The 20,141-nt window shown below is 38.0% G+C and overlaps 1 protein-coding gene across 3 annotated transcripts in view; it reads right to left on the reverse strand.

Moving 5' to 3' along the window:
• Nucleotides 1–13: 13 nt before the first annotated feature.
• The window catches only part of TPR (translocated promoter region, nuclear basket protein), a 44,013-nt gene continuing 23,885 nt past the window's right edge, over nucleotides 14–20,141 (reverse strand). For 2 of the 3 annotated variants that reach the window (XM_030031795.2, XM_030031797.2), the window contains 21 exons: nucleotides 19,642–19,852; nucleotides 19,123–19,269; nucleotides 18,479–18,677; nucleotides 17,584–17,789; nucleotides 16,808–16,869; nucleotides 15,660–15,868; nucleotides 15,081–15,353; nucleotides 14,121–14,269; nucleotides 13,167–13,250; nucleotides 11,142–11,342; nucleotides 9,638–9,769; nucleotides 9,018–9,108; nucleotides 8,358–8,542; nucleotides 7,448–7,516; nucleotides 6,192–6,286; nucleotides 4,751–4,857; nucleotides 3,875–3,970; nucleotides 3,515–3,671; nucleotides 1,844–1,962; nucleotides 1,199–1,297; nucleotides 14–226 (listed from right to left, as the gene is read on the reverse strand). In XM_030031795.2, coding sequence (XP_029887655.1) covers nucleotides 171–226; nucleotides 1,199–1,297; nucleotides 1,844–1,962; nucleotides 3,515–3,671; nucleotides 3,875–3,970; nucleotides 4,751–4,857; nucleotides 6,192–6,286; nucleotides 7,448–7,516; nucleotides 8,358–8,542; nucleotides 9,018–9,108; nucleotides 9,638–9,769; nucleotides 11,142–11,342; nucleotides 13,167–13,250; nucleotides 14,121–14,269; nucleotides 15,081–15,353; nucleotides 15,660–15,868; nucleotides 16,808–16,869; nucleotides 17,584–17,789; nucleotides 18,479–18,677; nucleotides 19,123–19,269; nucleotides 19,642–19,852 — 2,947 coding nt within the window. In that variant the 3' untranslated portion in view covers nucleotides 14–170. The remainder of the gene's footprint in view (nucleotides 227–1,198; nucleotides 1,298–1,843; nucleotides 1,963–3,514; nucleotides 3,672–3,874; nucleotides 3,971–4,750; nucleotides 4,858–6,191; nucleotides 6,287–7,447; nucleotides 7,517–8,357; nucleotides 8,543–9,017; nucleotides 9,109–9,637; nucleotides 9,770–11,141; nucleotides 11,343–13,166; nucleotides 13,251–14,120; nucleotides 14,270–15,080; nucleotides 15,354–15,659; nucleotides 15,869–16,807; nucleotides 16,870–17,583; nucleotides 17,790–18,478; nucleotides 18,678–19,122; nucleotides 19,270–19,641; nucleotides 19,853–20,141) is intronic. The other variant, XM_030031796.2, reaches the window with a different exon arrangement.

Genomic DNA, 20,141 nt, shown 5'->3' on the forward strand with positions numbered 1-20,141 from the left:
TGCCATTTGAATGTTGACATTTTGTCTAATTTTATTAATAAAGACATTGAAATGTGTGCACACAAATCTAAGTATAAAATGCTGCTTTAAGCTCTGGCTTCATTACACTAAAGCAACCACAGGCAAACTGGCACTTTTGTATACACAGCTGTAATTACTTTACAGATCATTTAACTAATATTTCCTCTGTTCAGGCCTCCTCTGCCTCCCATTGCATGAGTTACACCTGCATTGGGAAAGAAAACAAATGCATTAATGTAAATCCTCTTCACCCTTTTAATCAACCATTGGTACATGTGATGCTTCATTCTTCTGTAAGGAATTGCTACTGCAGTGGAGCACTTCCTTTCTAGTAAAATTCAGGGCTCCCCCTCCCTCCCCTACATTACACTTCTGTCATTTAAAAGGGTACTGTTGACTTGTGATCCTATCTCAGGCCCTGTGCTGAAAGAACAAGTATAGCATTCTTACACCATATTTGAAATCAGTTGGTCCGTCCCTTTTGTTATTAAAGAAATTGTGATCAGCTAGGAAGAAAAATCTATCCCAGGTCCACCTCCTCACTTTTTTTTTTTTTTTTTCTTTAAAATACCAGATACCTCTATTTCAATGCTAGTATCAAGTCTTCTACAATGTTAATATAATGCCAAACTGAATACAATTCATGTAAGGATTTTTCTTAATACAGAAGTTGCAAACGATAATTTATTGTCATGGTTCAACTCTATATTGCATTACAGAAGTCTGTAATACTTCCATAAACTTTTTTTGTTGGTTTTTTTTTTAAATCAGTGTAAGACTTAGTGATATAACTGGAACTCTTAATGTACCAAACGGGAAACTGATATGTAATGTTAAAGATTTCTAAACTTATATCCTAACATTTAAAAAAAAATCTTTTAAAACCTTGCGAAGTTTAAGATCTACTGCCATTTACTTTCTCTCCACTGATAAGAACCAAGTGCCACATAAGAAGAAAGTTTGCCTATTTAAAAAACGCTCAGACTAACATACTAAAACAAAACTACAGAGCTCTTAGGGTAACATATTGAAAGCTAGGGCAGGGATGCTGTATTAGTCAGTGTCTTACAAGCAAACACAAGTGTATAAAGTAGTACTTCATATATGGTCCCCACAGGAAGAAAGTACTAAAAACTTGTTTGAAAAAGTCTGAATTTGAGCAACCATGAACACTTACCCCTCTGTCTGTTGAACTGACGACCACGAACACCAGTTCTTAATGTTGGTGGCTGAAGTCTGACACGTCGAAACGGCTTAGGCTGATTACTGCTTGTGTCTGTGAAGAAGTGGAAATGCAGGAAAGAATGTCTGTGTATAGCACAGTTTCTCACTGTTAATGTTTACATGATTTGATATGCATTATGCTCTTGAATTTAAAATTATGGAGGTGCATCCTTACTTCATCGACATCTTCTTGGATATAAATAAAAGCCTCAAAACAAGTAAGTTTGGGACTTCTTTCATTACCTATGCTAGGTGATAAACTGGTAACTCAAGAGTAATTTACTTACTCTTCTTTAACGATTTAATTGAATGAAAATGTATTTTTAAATCTGACATCAAACATAACAGTGGACAGAATCACCAAAGTATCAATAACTTCTGCTCCTTGAAGCATTATTCTTACTACAGCCTACTCCAGTTACTGTGGTTCAAGTAAAAATTGTTTGCCATTAAGACTATAGGCATCAAAATGTGATCTTGCTCTAAGAGTTCTATCTTATTTTGTGTATCTTGGCTATCAGCACTGCATGACGCTGGTCCAAAAAGTTCCCACACTTAATGAAATGGTATGAAATAACTTTCCAGCAATTAACCTCACCTGCAGATGAACTAGAAGGAGGATCTTGACTAGTCGAAGGAAGATCTGACTCATCAGATGCTTGAACAGATTCTTCTTCTTGCTGGCTATCAATTTCTAGGCCTGCTTCTGAAGTAATTCTAGAAGAGGAGGAGGGGAAGGAAAAACATTTAAGTGTCTTCAGATAGTTTCAAAAAGGTCAGGAAAAAAATCATCTTGGAGCAGAAAGATTCCTATGCAAATGCCTTTCCCCAGAAATTCTCACCTGTTTTATTGTTTTGTCATGTCCCCCCTGCCCCAATAATGAAAGATTTATATGGCTTTTAGAAAAACAACAATGTAATTTCCTTGATATGCAGCCCAACTCCAGATGCATATTCAACATACTAATTGTCTTTCAGAGAAGGTCATAGAAGCTATTTAGTAACAATAACTAAAAAACTTAACATGATGGTTGGTGGTGTTTATGTTTAGACAGGGGAAGAATGAAGCGGAGGGACCGCACTGACCAGTTATGCCTAAAGATTGCTCATTGGTGCAATACCTAAGTTATTTGGGCTCGGTCTTCAAGAGACAAAAACCAAAAAGCATTATAGGGGTGGAAAAAAAAATTAAACATTCAATTTAGTTTAAATGCAGCTCACTTTTGGTATACATTTTATTTACCTTGACTAGTATGTAAAAACTGTTAGAAGATGATAACTGAAACTCAAAAACTGTCAAAATACCTGTTCTCTACTTATCAACACACTGACTTGCTCTCCTATCAAGCTAAAAGCCTGTTCCGAACTACAGATTGTTCTGTGAACCACTTACTTCCTCTATGGATATACTTCTCTTTCACTAAAGATTAGATGGTTTTGTAAGAAACAAATATGAGACCTTAACATTAGAATACCCATCCTATGTTCTATCTACTCATAGGCAGACTATTGCAGTCCAAGTTGGTGCTGCATCAAGAAAATTGTGTGGCATATTTAACTTGCAGCATTAACATTTCATTTTCTTATGGCCAAACCTCCTACCTCCTGCAATCAGTAGATAAAAGTTTAGGTAAATTGTGAACTACACATCTTTTATTATGCAACCAATAAAAACCAAGAGTAAAATATAGCATTAAATGATAACCTATTCTCTTTTAGATTTGTAAGGTATTTGGATCATAATACAAAATGTAGCAATTATTATAAATACTAAAAATTGCACCTGCAAAGTGGAAGACAAAATAATTTGTCTATCAAATTCTTAAGAACTGCTTATTTTTTGTACTTGCACTGCCTTAACTGAATGACGTCATTATCCATGCTTGCTTTGTAATGAGGAGTGGTTTTCTTTATTAACAAACAGGAATGCTTTAGCCTTTATTCTACAAAGCCCAGTCCTTCAAACTGAGGTCTTTACCATCAGTATTTGACTACTACAGAGTCCTCTGCATTCTGAAAAAATACAGAAATCTTTTTTTTATTTTGTGACTTTTATATTAGCTATGTTAAATCAGAAGAAGAAAACCTTTGGGTTTAGATGAAAAGGTCAGACTGTACTACTTCACAAAATTACTAAATCCTGTTTGAGATGTCCTTTCTAGTAGAACAGGTTAAACTGAAAATGAGTCACAGGCACACTTAGATGAAAACAAATCATTAAAACTAATATGACATCAAGTCTTAGTGAACCAAACAAGTCATAGTTTACCCTTCAGATTCTGCCTCTGCAAAAACTTCATCCCCATCATCACCCGCTCCAGCCTCTGTAGTGGTGGACAGATTGCCAGTAGATGTTGTAACCATTGGAACAGACTGAGAAGCATGCTCTGAAGCGTCCGCTGATGCGCTTTCAGTAAAAACTGTTACTGTACAGGAAAGGTAGTTTCATAAACATCAAGTTAGTTTGAATCTCCTACAGAAAATCTATGGAAATCTTAGGCATGTCAGGGAAAGGTCTCCTGAATACTCCTGATGTAGCAATAAGCACTATAACGGCAAAAATCTAACTTCTTCTGGAACGTCAAGGTTTCCAACCTTTACTTCAGCCTGAAAATTTCTTGCCACTTACCTGGTGCTGCTACTTGTAATGGTGTTGTGGGAACGCTACGACCACCTGATTCTTCCTCATGAGCAAGGAATAGTGGGGTTTCATACATTCCTAAACCTGCAACACAAAGTTTTATTGACAATTAGAATAGCCAGCTAAAAAACAGATTAACTGTCTTCTCTGTACACTTGATGAAATCCAGTCATTTGTACTTAAACATGGAGATTTTTGTTATTTTAAGCTGATCTGACTTACTGCCAAAGCTAATTATAATTTATTGAAAGGTAAAACCTTGATAAAAATATTTCTATTTGTTCTACTTTCATCCTTTTCTTATGCCATTGTTTTGCTGTGAGCTTTCTTCAAAGAACAGCATACTGTTCCATGCTGATGCAGGGATGCAGGGGAAAGGGACTGATCCAGGACAACAGCAAAAACAATATAGACAAACTGCCTGGCGAGCTCTTAGCAGGTAAGGATATATCCCTAGGATTTCTTTGCATTTGCTATTTTCCCCTATTACATTACTTACGTAAAACTACAATCAACAGTAAAATTAAAGTTAAAAGCCATTCCTTCAATATTTCATTTTTCCTTAAATGAAATTTCTTGTGCCCAGCAGGCAATTTGTCCTACATAAAACTTCATCGTCTCTGGTTCACAAGCCTGTTGCTCCTACCTACAGAAGCATTGTACTTTTTAAACCATATTGCAAATAGAAGTGAAGCAGCTTGAAGGAAACACCTTTTTACTTTGTTAGTCTCTCTCTGCTGACAATTAAGAGTCACAGGTTTCCACACTGCAACAAGTACCTGAAGTAGAATTGCGTTTTACTGACTGCATTAATTTGTTTTCCACTCTAGCAACCACGGAAAAGAAAGTACAGAAATGGTTTACCTCCTTGTGATGCAAGCTGACCAAGATCAGAGTGACTTGAGCTAGTTTGTGGCATATCTTCAGGGGGTCCAAATCTGAATCTAGGAACTCCAGCTACCTGGGGGGAACTATCAAAATAAAGACTTCAGGAATTCTGCAATTATTCCAATGATTGGGGAGGGAACAAAAAGAAAGACAAGGGGGGGAAAAAAAAAAAAAAAAAAAAAAAAAAAAAAAAAAGCAAAGCAAAAAAAACCCCAGACAGCTTTCTGACCAAAACAAGAGAACAAATTATGCATGAGACAAAATGAATTAATATTGACCATAAAAATCAGCTAAACTACTGCTAATTAAATAGCAATTAGTTTCTCAAAAATATTTGGACTGCATCTGAAATTAGTATAAACAGTCCTGAAGAGAATATTCTTTACTTATTCATCCTACGAATTCTCACAATTTTAAGTGGATTTCTGAACATGTCCAGAACTGTCCCAAATCCAGAAATGGAGATAACTTTTCCTACTTTATTGGTAATATTAGGGGGCAGGGGGGGTGATGACACGGGACAGAGCAGGGAAGGAAATGAAAAAGAACAACTTTTTTTTTTTTTTTTTTTTTTTTTTTTTTACTTAATCTCTTAAGTCAGTCACAACACTGTCCTGGCTTCAGCTGGTATAGAGCTGTCTTCCTAGTAGCTGGTACAGTGCTGTTTTTGAGTTAGGTATGAGAAGAATGTTGATAACACTGATGTTTTCAGTTGTTGCTAAGTAATGTTTAGTCTAAATTCAAGGATTTTTCAGCTTCTGATGCCCAGCCAGCAAGAAGGCTGGAGGGACACAAGTAGTTGGGAGGGGACAGAGCCAGGGCAGCTGACCCAAAGTGGCCAAAGGGATATTCCATACCATGTGATGTCATGCCCAGTATATAAACTGGGGGGACTGGGGGTGGGGGGATAGCCGCTCAGGGACTAACTGGGTATCGATTGGCGGGTGGTGAGCAATTGCACTGTGCATCATTTGTATATTCCAATCCTTTTATTATTACTGTTGCCATTTTATTAGTGTTATCATTATTGTTATTAGTTTCTTCTTTTCTGTTCTATTAAACCGTTCTTTTCTCAACCCACGGGTTTTGCTTCTTTTTCCCGATTTTCTCCCCCATCCCACTGGGTGGGGGGGAAGCGAGTGAGCGGCTGCGTGGTGCTTAGTTGCTGGCTGGGGTTAAACCACGACAAATACATTGGAGATGATCTGTCTCCTACTTTCCTAATTTGCTGATAAGTTTCATGATACACAGTTCAAATAATGATTACTTATCTGTAGATGCAGTCATCTATCACACTACTTAACATATTTTAGCATGTTACTCCAATTACAAGTTCATTTCATTTGAATTTATTTTCATTCCACTGAAAAACAGAAAGAAATAAATGCCTTTTTTTTTTCCCTTTACATCTACTTACTGAATGGCTTCTGCAAACCCATCTGTACGATGTGGAACTACAAGAGTTGGTGTGCTTGGAACTGTTCTGTCCTCATCATCAAAGAAGTGTTGCTGCTGGAAAAATAGAGACCAATATGAGACCCTATAATGTATTACCAGTTTCTACCAAGCCAAGTTAAAGGTTGGTTTGCTTTACCACATTGTCCAGCAAAACAAAGATAGATTTAGCTCTAACAAAATTCTTGTCTAATTTCAGACATCTAAATCTGAGCTAGTTATATAGATCACCCTTGCAGGCAATAAAGAAACCCAAACCAAACGAAAAACCATACACTTGCAGGGCACCCATCTTTCAAAGGATTTTTAAACATCTACTCCATGGGATCATCGTACCATCAAAGTGCCACATCTCCCCATTGACTACAAAGGAATCTTAGGGTGACTTAGGTAGGAATCATCTGTCTCAATCTGGATTGCTGTAATGTACCTACCATAAGGGATTTTTCACATATCAAATCATCTGTTCCCCACAGATGTGTGTCCTTTGTTCCTGTATTGCCTATAAAACCAGAAACCTCAGCAACCTCTCCTCTCATCCTTCACAAGGCATTCTCTTCATCTCCCTGCCTTCCTCCTGTATCTTTCAAACCTTTCTCTCCAAAATACTCCTAAGCTCCCTCCCGTGTGCTCAGCTACTGTCCAAGCAAAAATCAGTAGGTACTGAGGCCAGTTCCAAGTAGAAATCAAATGACAGGTACATGCAAGCCAAGCAGAATCAAAAACTGAGCTGATGCCTTTGATCTCAGAGAAGATACTTTTTTAGTCAGTGAGTCTTTCTCCCCTCCCTTACTGAACTCACATTCGTTCTGTCAAATACAGTTAAAGTTGGATAAAGAGTTCAAAATTAGCTGAAGGAGACAGACAGAAAGCATAAATGAATTAGCCTTGTTCCCTTAGGATGAGGCTGAAAACATTTATGTTTTTTTCCATTAATATATCCACTTTAAGGACTGATTCTAAAAGCAAGTAATTAAAACTGACTTGGACAAAACCAACTCAATCTCTTTTGAAGCGCTTTAGCTTCCTGGGAGTTTTCTAGTATTTGCCTTCCATTAATACAGAAATTAACAGGACTAAGGCATTATCTGCAAGGCTAGAGAAACCATCCCATGTCTGAAGTCAGTAGCTAGACTTCTTTAAAAAACAAAATAAAACTCAAGATTTATGAATGTTCCTTCAATGCAGGTTTTTAGTAGTAGACTTTCATATACTTACCATCCCACCTATACCAGGAGTTAGCTGAAGTCCACGCCCCACCGACTGTCTTCGAGTCATCTGGATTCTCTTTATAGTAAAGAAAAAATGAAGTAGTGTGAATGCTTTCCTGGAATTCTAATAACATACAATTGTTCAATCAGAGCCAAGGATAGTGGCTAAATGACTAAGTGTAACAATTACATGTCAGTGTAAAACAGTGCTCAGTACAGGCATCATACCTTCTTAAAGAACAGACCATGGCAGCAGCTACTCCACATCTCATATCTGCTGCCTGGTCCAACCACGAAAAAGAATCACGTAGCTTTAAATTCTGGTTAAGTGACATAACTATTTTACTCAACTTTCTACTGAGGACAGAAAACTTGAACACAGAAATATCGTGGCCACAAGCCTTAGAACAAGTTAATGGTAAAGGATAATTTCAGTCAGGATATTTTCACAAAATTCAGGTTGTGATGTTTTCATTTAAAAACTCTATAGGTCTACGTCAAAGCATAACCATGGGCCAGGCACTAACTGTGAAAGGTTTAACTTAGAAAATGAATGGCAACAATCCTTTCCCAATCTGCATTGGGGCAGAGACTAATAAAACCCCCTACCGATCTGTCTGAGTTATAACCTGTTCAAGAACAGCTTTTGTAGTGGAAATATTAGCAGTCACTGACTGAAACAACACTGGTATAGTAACTTCAAGATACAAATCCATCATGACTGCCTTACTGCTTTTAATGTTCCCTGTCCAGCCATAATCTGCAGGATGAGACATGGTAGCTGAGCAGACTGACTTAACATTTTTAGGATGCTAAATACATGTAATCTATTTTTACAATAGGCAGAGTACTTAGGTTTTATTTAGAAGAAATCATACAGTAATTTTTTAAAAGTCTTCTGAACCACTAGTTTATACCTGTACTGGGGGACCCAGTTCTTGAGGAGGAGCGTGAATAGTTAGTCGTGGGGGCAGTGGATGTGGTGGTCTGCGTGGTGACTGTGGGGGCCGAGGGGCCTGTCTCTCTGAGGCAGATGATGGCTGCTGTTCTCTTGAACTTTCATGAGGAAAAGTGGTCTCTGCAGCACTTGTACTCCCTTCTCCTAAAACATACAGAAGTATAGGAGTAAACCCATGCTCTCCAAACTGAGTTGAAAACATGAAGGCAAGTCTTCAAATTCTGTTATCACATTAACACAGCCATTTTTACTCTTGCAAGAGTGGGGACAGCTCAGTACTGTTACTTAAAATCGCTTAAAAGAGGACTTGTGCCAGCTACATCACCACCAGCACGAAAACAAACTATTGATTATTCAAGTGCTGATTTAGAGAGAGATTAATCTACTGAGCCATCAACAGCAGTTTCCATAGCAACCAGAGCTTGCAGGGTTTTCAAAGGAATGTAGAATATATTCAGAAGAGAAAATTTCAAAAGAATCTACATTTCAGGTTAAAATGGTCTTTAGCATTTCACCTTATATTCTTACTTTTAAGTGCATATTTTAACACATGCAGAACAGCTTCTACATTTTCCCCCCTTACAGACACAGACTTTGAAGAAACATGGAATAACCATACCACTGTTTTGAGAATCTGCTGCCCTCTGGTTGCTTTCACCTCCTCCCATGCTTTCCTCAGTTTCTGTTCCAGGATCTGTACCGTCAGCACCCTAAAAAAAACCCGCATAAACATAGTATGACTTAGCACTAAACAACTTACAGGCTGTAAGGAAAATATAAAAGCAGTAAAAAAGTATTCAGAAAGTAAACAGTCAAATCTATGAAAATCTTAAAATATTTCTGTAAATATCTACAAAATCATGTAAATGTGTACAACTGTATGAAATTTCAGAAGTTTTGCTTATCTGTACATACAGAAACATGAATAATGTAGCCATCATCACTTAATAATAATAGACAATGAAATACCAAGCTTTTGAAGAAACTGCCTTACTAGCTTTGCAACTACAGTATTTGTCACTGGCTCCTGTACTTTGCATTTTCATTCAGCCCTCTTAAACATTCAAAGTTGATTTTTCTTGTGAAAACACAGAAATTACTATCACGTACTAGCAACCTCAATTTTCTGAATTCATACTAAGAGTTTCTCTTTCAAGTACTCAAATCTGTGCAGATACATACAACACTAATTTATTCCAAGAAATTTAACAGGCTATTAAAAAAATGTACATATCTTACCTCAGCATCATCTGCTTCATATCCATCATTACCATCAGCACTACCAGTTCCTTCATTACTGTCATCACCTTCATCTCCCATCCCTGTGTCTTCATCGTCATCTTCGTCTTCCTCTTCCTCATCCTCATAGTCCTATGATAAGACCATAACAAAACCTTAGGGAAGTGCGGAAAGGGCAGTGGAACAATTTCACATGTTGAAGTGGTAGACTTCGCTTTGTGGTACATAGACCACGTCTGTCTGTGGATCTCTTTCTGAAAATGTTCAGCATTTATTACCCACAGAGGAACTGTATGTACTTTTCACCTGCTGTGGTAGGTTGACCTTGGCTGGCTGCCAGACACCCACCCAGCCACTCCCTCACTCTCTCCAACAGGACAAGGGTAGAAAATAAGATGGAAAAGCTTGAGAACCAAGATAAAAGCAGCCACATCACTTACCAATTACCATTATGGGCAAAACAGACTCAACTCAGGGAAAATTAATTTAATTTGTTGACAGTTAAAAATAGAGTTGGATGGTAAGAAACAGACAAAAACTAGAACACCTTCTCCCCACCCCCTTCTTCTTCCCAGGCTCAACTTCATTCCCTCATTCCCAACTCCTCTTCCCTCTCCCCCAACCCAAGCAGAGCAGAGGGGACAAGGAATGGGAGGCTGTGGTCAGTCCATAACAGTTTCTTTCTGCTACTCCTTCCTGCTCACACTTCCCCCCTGGCTCCAGCATGGGTCCTCTCCACAGACCGCAGTCCTTCAAGAACTACTCCAGCAGTGGGTCATTCCCACTGAAAGGCTGCCATCCTTCAGGATAAACCTGCTCCTGCATTGGCTCCTCTCCATGGGCCACAGTTCCTGGGAGTAAAGCCTACTCCTCCATGGGCTGCAGTTTCCTTCAGGGAATATCCACTGGCAGCACCATCATCCTCTCCACAGGCTGCAGTGGAATACCTGTTCCATTTTGGTCTCTTCCATGGGCTATAAGGAATATCTGCTCTGATGCCTGGAGCACCTCCTCCCCCTTATTCTTCTCCAACCTGGGTGTTAGCAGGATTGTTTCTTACATTTCCCCCACTCCCCCTCCTCACACTAACACTGCCATGCAGCATTTTGCCCTTTCTTATATATGTTTTCACCAGCTGATGGGCTCAGCTGTGTCATGCAGTGGGGCCACTGCAGAGCCAGCTGGAACAGGCTGTGTCTGGCATAGGGCAGCCCCCAGTCTCTCCTCACAGATACCACCTTCTTATGTTGAAAAACCTGTGTGTTAATATTCAGAGACAGTCTAGAGGCACTGTGGAAAAAAAACCCCAAAAACCCCCCACGCAAGCTCAGTTAGCAAGTATCTTTAAAACACTAGAAAGTCCAGACTGCAAAAACACAGACCATTTATACAGTAAAAAAAAATAAAAATTAAATTAGTTCTGCACAGTGAGCTTTACATCTGATCAAAGATAAAATCATAAATTAAGTAGTTAATAAATAGAGTAATTCCAAGATATACGTACTTCCTGCTCGCCTTCATTTTCTTCATCATCATCATCTTCATCATCACTATCAATTACAATGACATCATCTCTCTTGGATTGACCATCCTGAGATGAAGTAGTATTTTGTTGATCTGACTGAAGAGGTCCAAGATCTATTGGGACAGACTGAGAAGTTTCTTCACTATCCTCCATGGGAGTGTACTCTCCCTGTGTAACACCCTGTAAATATAAAGGCAAATTACCAGAGGAAAAAAAATTAAATGTGGCATACACAATTTTTGAGTGTACATCAGGAAGGTGTCCATTGTACTTCTAAGAGCTCCTAGCTCTCAATCTCAATCAAATGGAGGCCTGCACTACAACACAAGTGTTTTATCCTTCACTACCAAATCTGATTTGGGATGGGTGCCATCACTAGGGATACTGTATTCATATATGATGTATTTGAATGCACGTCCGTGAAAATCTGCTGTCTGAATGTTTAGCCATCTACTTTGGATAACCAAACAGCTGTTGCCAACACCTGCACAATAAGTAAATACAGATATATGGAGCATTGTTGACAGCTGAGGCAGCGCTCTGCCCTTCACGTCCAGCCAGAACAATTGCCTGGTTACTGAGAGGGGCACTCTCTGAGCACTCCACCAACACTGCAGTTACAGCCAGTGCACAAGACTAGTGATGGGACAAGAAGAGAAACAAACTCCGATGCTTACAAGAGAAACACTAGTTATCACTGTTTCTTAATAACTAACCAAGACAGGAAAGGACAAAAGACAATGCTACAGTTGATTGTCACCCATCAACTACAGACAACTAAAAGTCTCCCCGGGATCAATCAAGGAACAACCATCTCTCTTCTAAGCACGAACTCTGAGCTGCTGTTTTAGAGTTCTTTTGGTCTGGAGGAACAGTAATGCAATTCACCTGATAGCCAGACACAGAGGTAGCAAATAGCTCTCTTTCCATTCAGCATGTATGTATATTCAAAACATTTGAACCAAACCTGACAAGTATGACTAGAAGCGTTCAGAAAAAAAACCACATCAGAGTCCCCCACAACTTCTTTAAAAAAAAAAAAAAAAAGAAATCAGGACTCTACCACATACATTTTGTAGCATTCAAGACTTTCGGTTTAGGTACGATAACTAGGTTCTGTTATTTTCTGAAAAACATGTCAGTTTAATGTTGCAAATGGTTGTCTGGCAGCGGGATTCAAATAATCACATTGAGTACTAGAACTGTTAATTAAAGAAGGTTTAAAGATACCTGTGGAATAGAAAGCACACAGCTGGGTTTTAATGGCAAGATGTTCGTCATACCTTTTAAACATGTGAAGGATATGAGGGGAAAAATGACTGACTAAAGACTCAGTACCCACCACTGCTTAAACAAAATAGATTCCACACCTCAACATGAGGTTTTGCCAAGTTAAAGAATTACCAAAACACTTTTGCTCATTTCTGAGGTGAAAGGAGATTCATGGTTTTCACTTACATTTGGCTTTCCTAACACAGCTACAACAGGCACTTTACAGAACTAGAAAAAAACAACTTTTTTTTGCTGTTTATCACATCATGATCCATCTAACACTAAGCTTGCTCAAGAATTTGTCAAATCTTTCTGCAAAAGAAAAAGCCAGAAACCAAAGACAGTACTCCAAAGGAGTAAGTGAAGAACTGAAAACTCAAATTCTGTTTTAAGGCTATGACTCATTTAACCTTTACATTTCAGTTTCACTATATAAAACTGGGGTTAAGGATACTAGATTTCTAGATCAACCCATCAAATTAAAATTCCAAATTGCAAAGCTTCATTAACATTCTGGATTTTACTTATATAGATATGTGTAGAGTGCAACAAGAATTGAGTGTCTATTGTTGAACACAGCAAGTCTAAACTTTAAATGGTTATAAGCGGTTTCCACTGAAAATCTGCAAGATCTGATTTGAGATTTCATTTCTAAAAATCTTGAGTTTGAAATAAAAAAAAGATAGCTATTTCTGCTGAAATGAAGATATTTTTCTTTTCAAATACGCTTACTTCTCCAATTGAGTCTTGTGAGTCTTGATTGTATGTTTGAGCTTCTACTTCACCATCAGTGCTCTCTTCTGCCGTCACTTCCTCCTGAAAGAACATGTATTTTTCTCATTTAAAACACATCATTAGCCCTAAAGTTTGGTTCTTTAAGGTGTTTGAGATTTTTTTTAAACTTTTTTTAAAAAAATTATCTTTTCCCCACAAAGTTCATGGGCAACATTTTGTTCCCCTTTTACTATTATTCCTTAGCTCTGCTTTTATCTAGCACCCCAGATTTCTCTGCCCTGGAGAAATACAATTTCCCCATTCCAGTCCACTGGACCTCAGCATCTCTAAATCTTTTCAGGACCAAAAAAGAACCCTCAAGGTTTCCCATTCCACCTCCAGCCTTTCAGCTCATCAAGTGACAATGTTCTTACACAATCTTGCCCTCTTCTGTTGTGCAACATTTCTCTCGTACAGAGTGAATAAAACATCTTGACTTCCTTAACATTTTTTGTGGGTTGCCTGCTGTGAGGTTCTGTTTCAAGTTCATTCCTTTTTTGCAGGACATCCCAATTCCCTCACACCAGTATTTCACATGCACCTCCTGTAAGCTTTTTCCATGGAACTAATTTTTGCTTCCTTGGCATCTCCTCAAGTACACTATATTTTATTCCAGAATAACTGTAGATAATGACCTTCCAGACAACATTGAAAAATGTTTTAATTTCTTCCTCCTCAATGCTAGGATATGGCCCTCTCTCTTCCATCCTACAGTTTACTAAGATTTGCATCATTCACTGCAACTGGTATAACCTCTGCCTTTTACGATACCCAAACATAATTGCTGCCTCCGCAATAGATGAAAAAGTGATGTTAAGAATTAACTGACTTGCTCTGAAGTAATATGCTCCCTTTCCATTAAAGTCTTCCAAAGGGACAGATTAAGTAGTAGCCTTTTGTGTTCTGACAAACCTCAGGTCCAACTCTCTGTACGCTTCTCAGTTTCTTTGGAAGAGGTACATCCACTGTTTCCTCTGAAATTTGGTCGGAGTTTTCCACAGCATTATCCTCCTCCTCTTCTCGTGGACGTTTAGACAGTGAAGAACTTGGGGTAGCTGAAACTTAAAAGAGCCTCTCTGTTATTTTCAGAACAAAAAAAGTACAAAACAGAAAATCAAAAGGTTTGGTATTTTACTGTGGAAGATTGGCCTCTGTTTCTGCATTGAACGATAACAAGTAGAATCATATAGAATCACTTTGTGCTGTTTCCTAGAACATGAAAACATCAGCCCCTTTGGTTACAAGTCTTATGTTCTTGGACCTATATTCATGACCTGATTGAACCCAAATGTAAGCTTCAGGGTACAATTAAAATATTTTTTCTCACATCTTTCATTCTGACAAGTTCATCTACAAGTCTAACAGAAGGAAAGATGAGCTAGGAAACAAAAAAAAGCAGTTTACAAAAGTGTATTTTGGGGGAATAAACATTTTACACCAAAATGTGTACTATGCAGGGCAAACAGATGTGCAGTGTATCACATTGAGTAGCTTTAGTGTTCATCTCTATATTTTATATTACAACTTAAGTAGCTTACTCATGACTCCTAAAATTAACTTTGCTCCAACAGTACCATGGAAATAGAGGCAGTAAGGTTTAACGTATTAAACCCCAATGCTGCTCTGAATAGATAAACACACGAGTTTTTATCTTCTACTTTAAGAAATGCAGTGACAACAGCATTTCAGGGGTACCATTTCTGTAGGTTCAAGAAAGAAGCCTAACCTCAGAAGTTTGTGAAATGTGCAATAAACTAAGGGGGGAAGGGGTTAGGGAAAAGAGCAAATTCTTTTGCCTGGTTTGATAAGGGTTCAAATGGAGCTACTTAAAAGGAACTATTCAAAAAGGTAGGCCTATAAAATGAAACCAACCTGTGCCAAACACTGCTGTAGAAGTGGAAGGCCTCTCTATTTGAGAGCTCTGAACAACTTCTACAATGGTAGGGGATGGCTCCTGATTAGCAGGCTCAATCTGAGGATGACTTTGCTGAGTGGGCTGCACAAAAGCAGTCGCTTGAGTCTGCTGCTGAACAGTCAAGATGGGCTGAGAGAGAGATGTCTGAACATTAGGACTGGTGGACCGCACAGACCCACTAGTGCTTCCAAAGACTGGAACATGCTCAACAGGTCCTTCAGATTGCATAGCTGAAAGGCAAACAGTAGCACATTCAACTGTCTTCATATTATCTAGTACAGTTCACATTCATCATTTCAGAATGCCCTATATAAGCAATTCAATGTTTTGCAGATTGAGTTAACATTGCTTATACCCATCTTCAGTTGATGAATCGTGAACTTCGTTGCAACAGAAGTGGTCATGAAAGTGCAATATTGAAAGAGATGCAGGGACAATAAAACTATTTGAGGTACTGCCAAACTAATAATTACTGAGATTTCAAGGCAAAGGTAGCATTTATTACGTAGATCCTTATACTATACTAAAATGCTCACCTTCCTGAGTCTCCACCTGTGTTGTAGGCATAACTGTTGCTGTTGGAGTAGTGGTAGGATTAGTGACTGTAGCAGGAGTAACCATTGGACGGATACTGGCTCTTGGAGTAGACTTATTCCCAGCTATTGCAGCAGCAGTCACTTTACTTGGAGTTGACACAACAGGAGTTGGTTTAATATTTGCTGTTGGTGGATCTGAAGTGCTAGCACTGAAAAACACGATATTGGTTTCATCATGGTAGTGCAGAAAGCAGATTTTAGAAATACCAAATGTAAATATATTATCATAGCCAGAAATACTGATTTTTAAAGGTTAAAATTTAAAAGCCTGACAAGGGCGTAATGAATTGTCTTCCAAAATTTGTTTATAGTTCACAAAGAAAAAAAGACAGACCCACTATGCCATCAGTAGCATTTTATCCAGCTCAGAGGTCTGACAGGTTTCTTCAAAGGTAAACAACTAGAAATTTGTAAGCAGATCAAAAGGAGCAGTACATAGCTCATGCCATTAGCTGTGCTGGATCTTTATTATAGTGAGTAATAAATCTTACATTAAAACTAACTGATTCACTCAATCCAGAGCAACATCATCTCTTGGTTGAGACAATGATCAGCCAAATTTTAAGAGGCATTTTTGAAAGCCTTGCTTTCAAAAGGATGCTGTCATAAAAACTGAAAGGGAGTTTGTTACCTAAACTTAGTAATACAGTAATATTTCCCATTTTAGAGCTTAGTCATTTGACTATTTTGTCTTTTGTTAGAATTACCATCTATTTAGTCTGTCTCTCATGTTTGAGATTCTTGCACAAGGAAGATCCCCCACAAAACCAAAAAGGTTAAAGGTAATAATCAAAACTGTACAACTTCGATAATCTTGAGGTCTGAAAACATTTTAAAAATCTTTTATGTTTTCCAGACACCATGTTCCTGGTGGTTAATATGACAATTTAACAGCTTAAAAGCTTTATTGACTAAATGTAGCTGAGAAAACAGGAGGAACATATTATGTCAACCAATATCTTCAAAGTTGCTTAAGAAAAACTGTGAAAAGCCAGTGGTTTACTAAAAAGAAGAGCAACTAGATGAAGACAAACCCAAAACCCACCAACCATAGAAACTCTGCAAAAACCCCAAACCCTTCAACTCACATTCCTCTTTCACCTGAAGCTGGAGTAGACTTGAGTGAGATTTGCCTCTGCTGTTCTGGGACCTATTAAGAAAGAAACAAGTATCATGCCATGTAAACATGAAACAGAGCGAGTAATTTGGTAAAATACTTCAGCAGACAGATCTGTTCTCTACTAACAATCATTTCTCTAACAGATTTGCTAGCATACCTGGTCAAGCTCCATGATTATTGCAAATTCTTTAAAACAAATCATACCAGTCATACCAAGTATGTAAAACAACGCAGTAATTTCTCAGGTATTTTCTGAAGCTATTGAGACAATAGCAGCTAGAACCCATTATACTGAATGCATGGATAAAAATACAAAAATAGAGAGCAGAGTGCAAACAGCTCATGGGCTAATTCACAGTGAATGATATAACTGTACGCTTGTTAGCACTGGGAATTCTGACTATGGCATGAAATAAGGTTTAAATTAAGTTCTGAATCCTTACTAAAGCCAACTTGTATATTTCCAAAACCAGGGGACTTTGAATAGCGCACAGTTTGTTGGGCTGATTTTTTTTTTTTTTTTTTTAAGTGTAGGAGTCCTATGACAAGAATTTCCATCTGCTGTTTAGGATGTTTAGAGAAAGCACCTTCACATACAGCAGTCCTGAGCATTAACTACTGATTACACAAAAACAAACCACGTTGGACAGTGGCGCTCATACTGACAGCTGTAGTTCTCGTTCAGTCATGAGACATGCAAGCTGTTTATTTCCTCTCACACAAATAGCTAAAAGAATTTTGTACCTTGTTTGTAGACTCTGGTGGCTCATCTCGCTGTTCATGGTGTCGCTCTTGTTGCTCTCTAAGCTCTCTTTCCAGACGGCAGATTCGACCTTCATACTGTGATTTGAGTGCACTCATCCGCACCTCCAATTCAGTCTTCTGCTCTTCTAATGAGCTGCTCTTTTGCTTCCACTCTTCATTTTCTTTTGTTAGCTGTTCTTTTGTACCTAATTGAATAGGAAAGAATTCAGTGTTGCCACTGTAAAGCTGCTTACTAAGGCTCTGCATGCTGAATACCTGGCTGTTTTAATAGGTTACTGAAGTATTTTGAAATCTTAAAACCATTAAGCTATCAAAGGAGCTCTTAGAAGTAATTTTAACTTTCACATGCTGTTTTTTCTATTTAATTGCAATTAAATAAAAATAAATGTAAAATTATATAATAACTATATATAAGTAATGAAATGAAGTAGTCACAAAAGAACAAGATGTTTTCAGCAAGTTCTTACACCATCATTCCTTATAACATCAATTAAAAATAGAGGATGCAGCATGTTTTACACCTGTACACTTAGGGAAGGCAAGAGGGAAGGGGAGAATTACCCTAGTTGTTAGTATGGTCAATCTGCTTTATCAACAGAAGGATAAAAAATGGGGGTTATCATGTTGGCTGGCCAAAACTAAGCAAAACTTTTTTTAGCTCCAGTCTACAGCTAGTTATATATTATCAACTCCTGAAGTAATCAAAATTTAAGTTTTAGAACAATTCCTGTAACATCTAATCTAGAAAAAACTTTTAAGTAAAATATAAAGACCTATTTTCCAAACCATCCTTTCTAAATGCTCTTCCATAGGAATAATCAGAAACCCAAACAGAAGAAAACACCTTAAGGACAGTAAAAAAATACTATAATACCAGATAACTGTGCAATTTTCTGCTTGGCCGCAAGCAAGGTCTTCCTAGTTTTCTCTTCCTTCTCGGTGATCTGTTGCCTGAGCTGTTCTTCCTGTGTAGTCTTCTCTTGCAGATCTTGATGAAAACGACCAAGGTCTGATTGTAGCTGTGTTATCTGCTCCTGAAGACTTCTAACTTCAGTTTCCTTTTCTGCTATAGTCTAGAGAGAAAGAGAGAGTGCAACTATTGGCCACAACCCCCAGCTACTTTGGCAAATATATAGTCCAACAAGATCCAGGGACCTAGTATTAGCTGACCACTGTATTAAGGTTAAAAGGCTTCTAACCAACAAGAGGGGAGTGCGAGCCCTCTCTGAATGCAAAAGTTGAAAGAACAGCATTCTTTCCCACTTATCGATTCCAAGAAACAACATGAGACATGCTAGACACAGGATTTAATCCAGGTTTGAAGTCCCTCTTTCCCAACAAGGTAGAGGCACAAATAGGTCACTTCAGATATTTCTGTGCATACATGCACGTGCACACACACACACACACACAGAGCAAAACACCCCCACATTCGTCACAGTTATGCATTTAAGATTGCAGCAGAGTACAGTACTCTGAAATTGTTCACTGTTCTTAACTTGTTCACTCTGTTCTTACCTTTTGTAAACTTTCAACCTGAGCCTCCAAAGCCTTTGTCTTCACTTCAGCTTGATTGAGAGTGTCTTTCAGCTCTTGTACTTCCTGGACAGAAACTTGATCTTCTTGTTGTTCTACAAAAGACTGAGTTGATGCTTCCGCAACCATCTGAAACACGTTAAGTGGTATCAGGCTAAAGGGTACTATCTGATTAGAACGTCATTATTTCCACAAGTTGCTTTTGCATGCAAACTGATCGTTTAAAAAGTTCTGGGCGAAACCTAGGAATTCTAATGAATGCTAAAGTTCTGTTAAGAATACTGCAAAATTTTAAGAGATATGCAGCTCATGTTTTGTGGTAGTTTGAGGTAACTGCAGAATAAAGTACGTGATTTTCTGCTTTTCTCTTCACAGGTAAGTACTCATACAGTACTATACTAAGGGAACGTGAAGACTGTTAGCTAGATTATACGTGGCTCTAGATGCAAACATACTTTTTTAAATACACTTTTTCTTCATTTGCCAAGAAATTCTGTCTACCTTATCATGCTGTGCTTTCAGCTCCTCGTACTGAGTCTTGTACCTGCGCCCAATTTTCTTGACCTGTGTTATAGTTTTCACTTTTTCTTGTATGTCAGCCACTTTAGCATTTAGCTCTTTCTGCAAAGTATCCTTTTCTGTTCTTATTTTAGTTACTTCATCCTTCAGGCTCTGAACGAGATTCTGGCTTGTAGTCAAGGATGCATTAGTTCTAAATAACAAGAGATTAGAGGAAGATGCAAATGAGATGTTTGAAATAATCAATACATTTCAATATTGCTCATTTATGCAATATCACAAGCTTTATCTTTAGTGAATTGTTTTCTAGGATTTTGCAATACAAGTGAGTATTTATAGAATACAAATTATTCTTCAATACATTAGTTCAGAATAAGTTCAGCTAAAAGACAGCTTCCAAAACAGTTCTCGCTTCATTTTACCTGCATATTATCAAGCTACAGTAGGAATACCAAAGGTTTCATAGTTACATGGAGACAGTT

Source organism: Aquila chrysaetos, chromosome 12 (assembly GCF_900496995.4).
Source record: "Aquila chrysaetos chrysaetos chromosome 12, bAquChr1.4, whole genome shotgun sequence".
Classification (NCBI taxonomy): Eukaryota; Metazoa; Chordata; class Aves; order Accipitriformes; family Accipitridae; genus Aquila; species Aquila chrysaetos.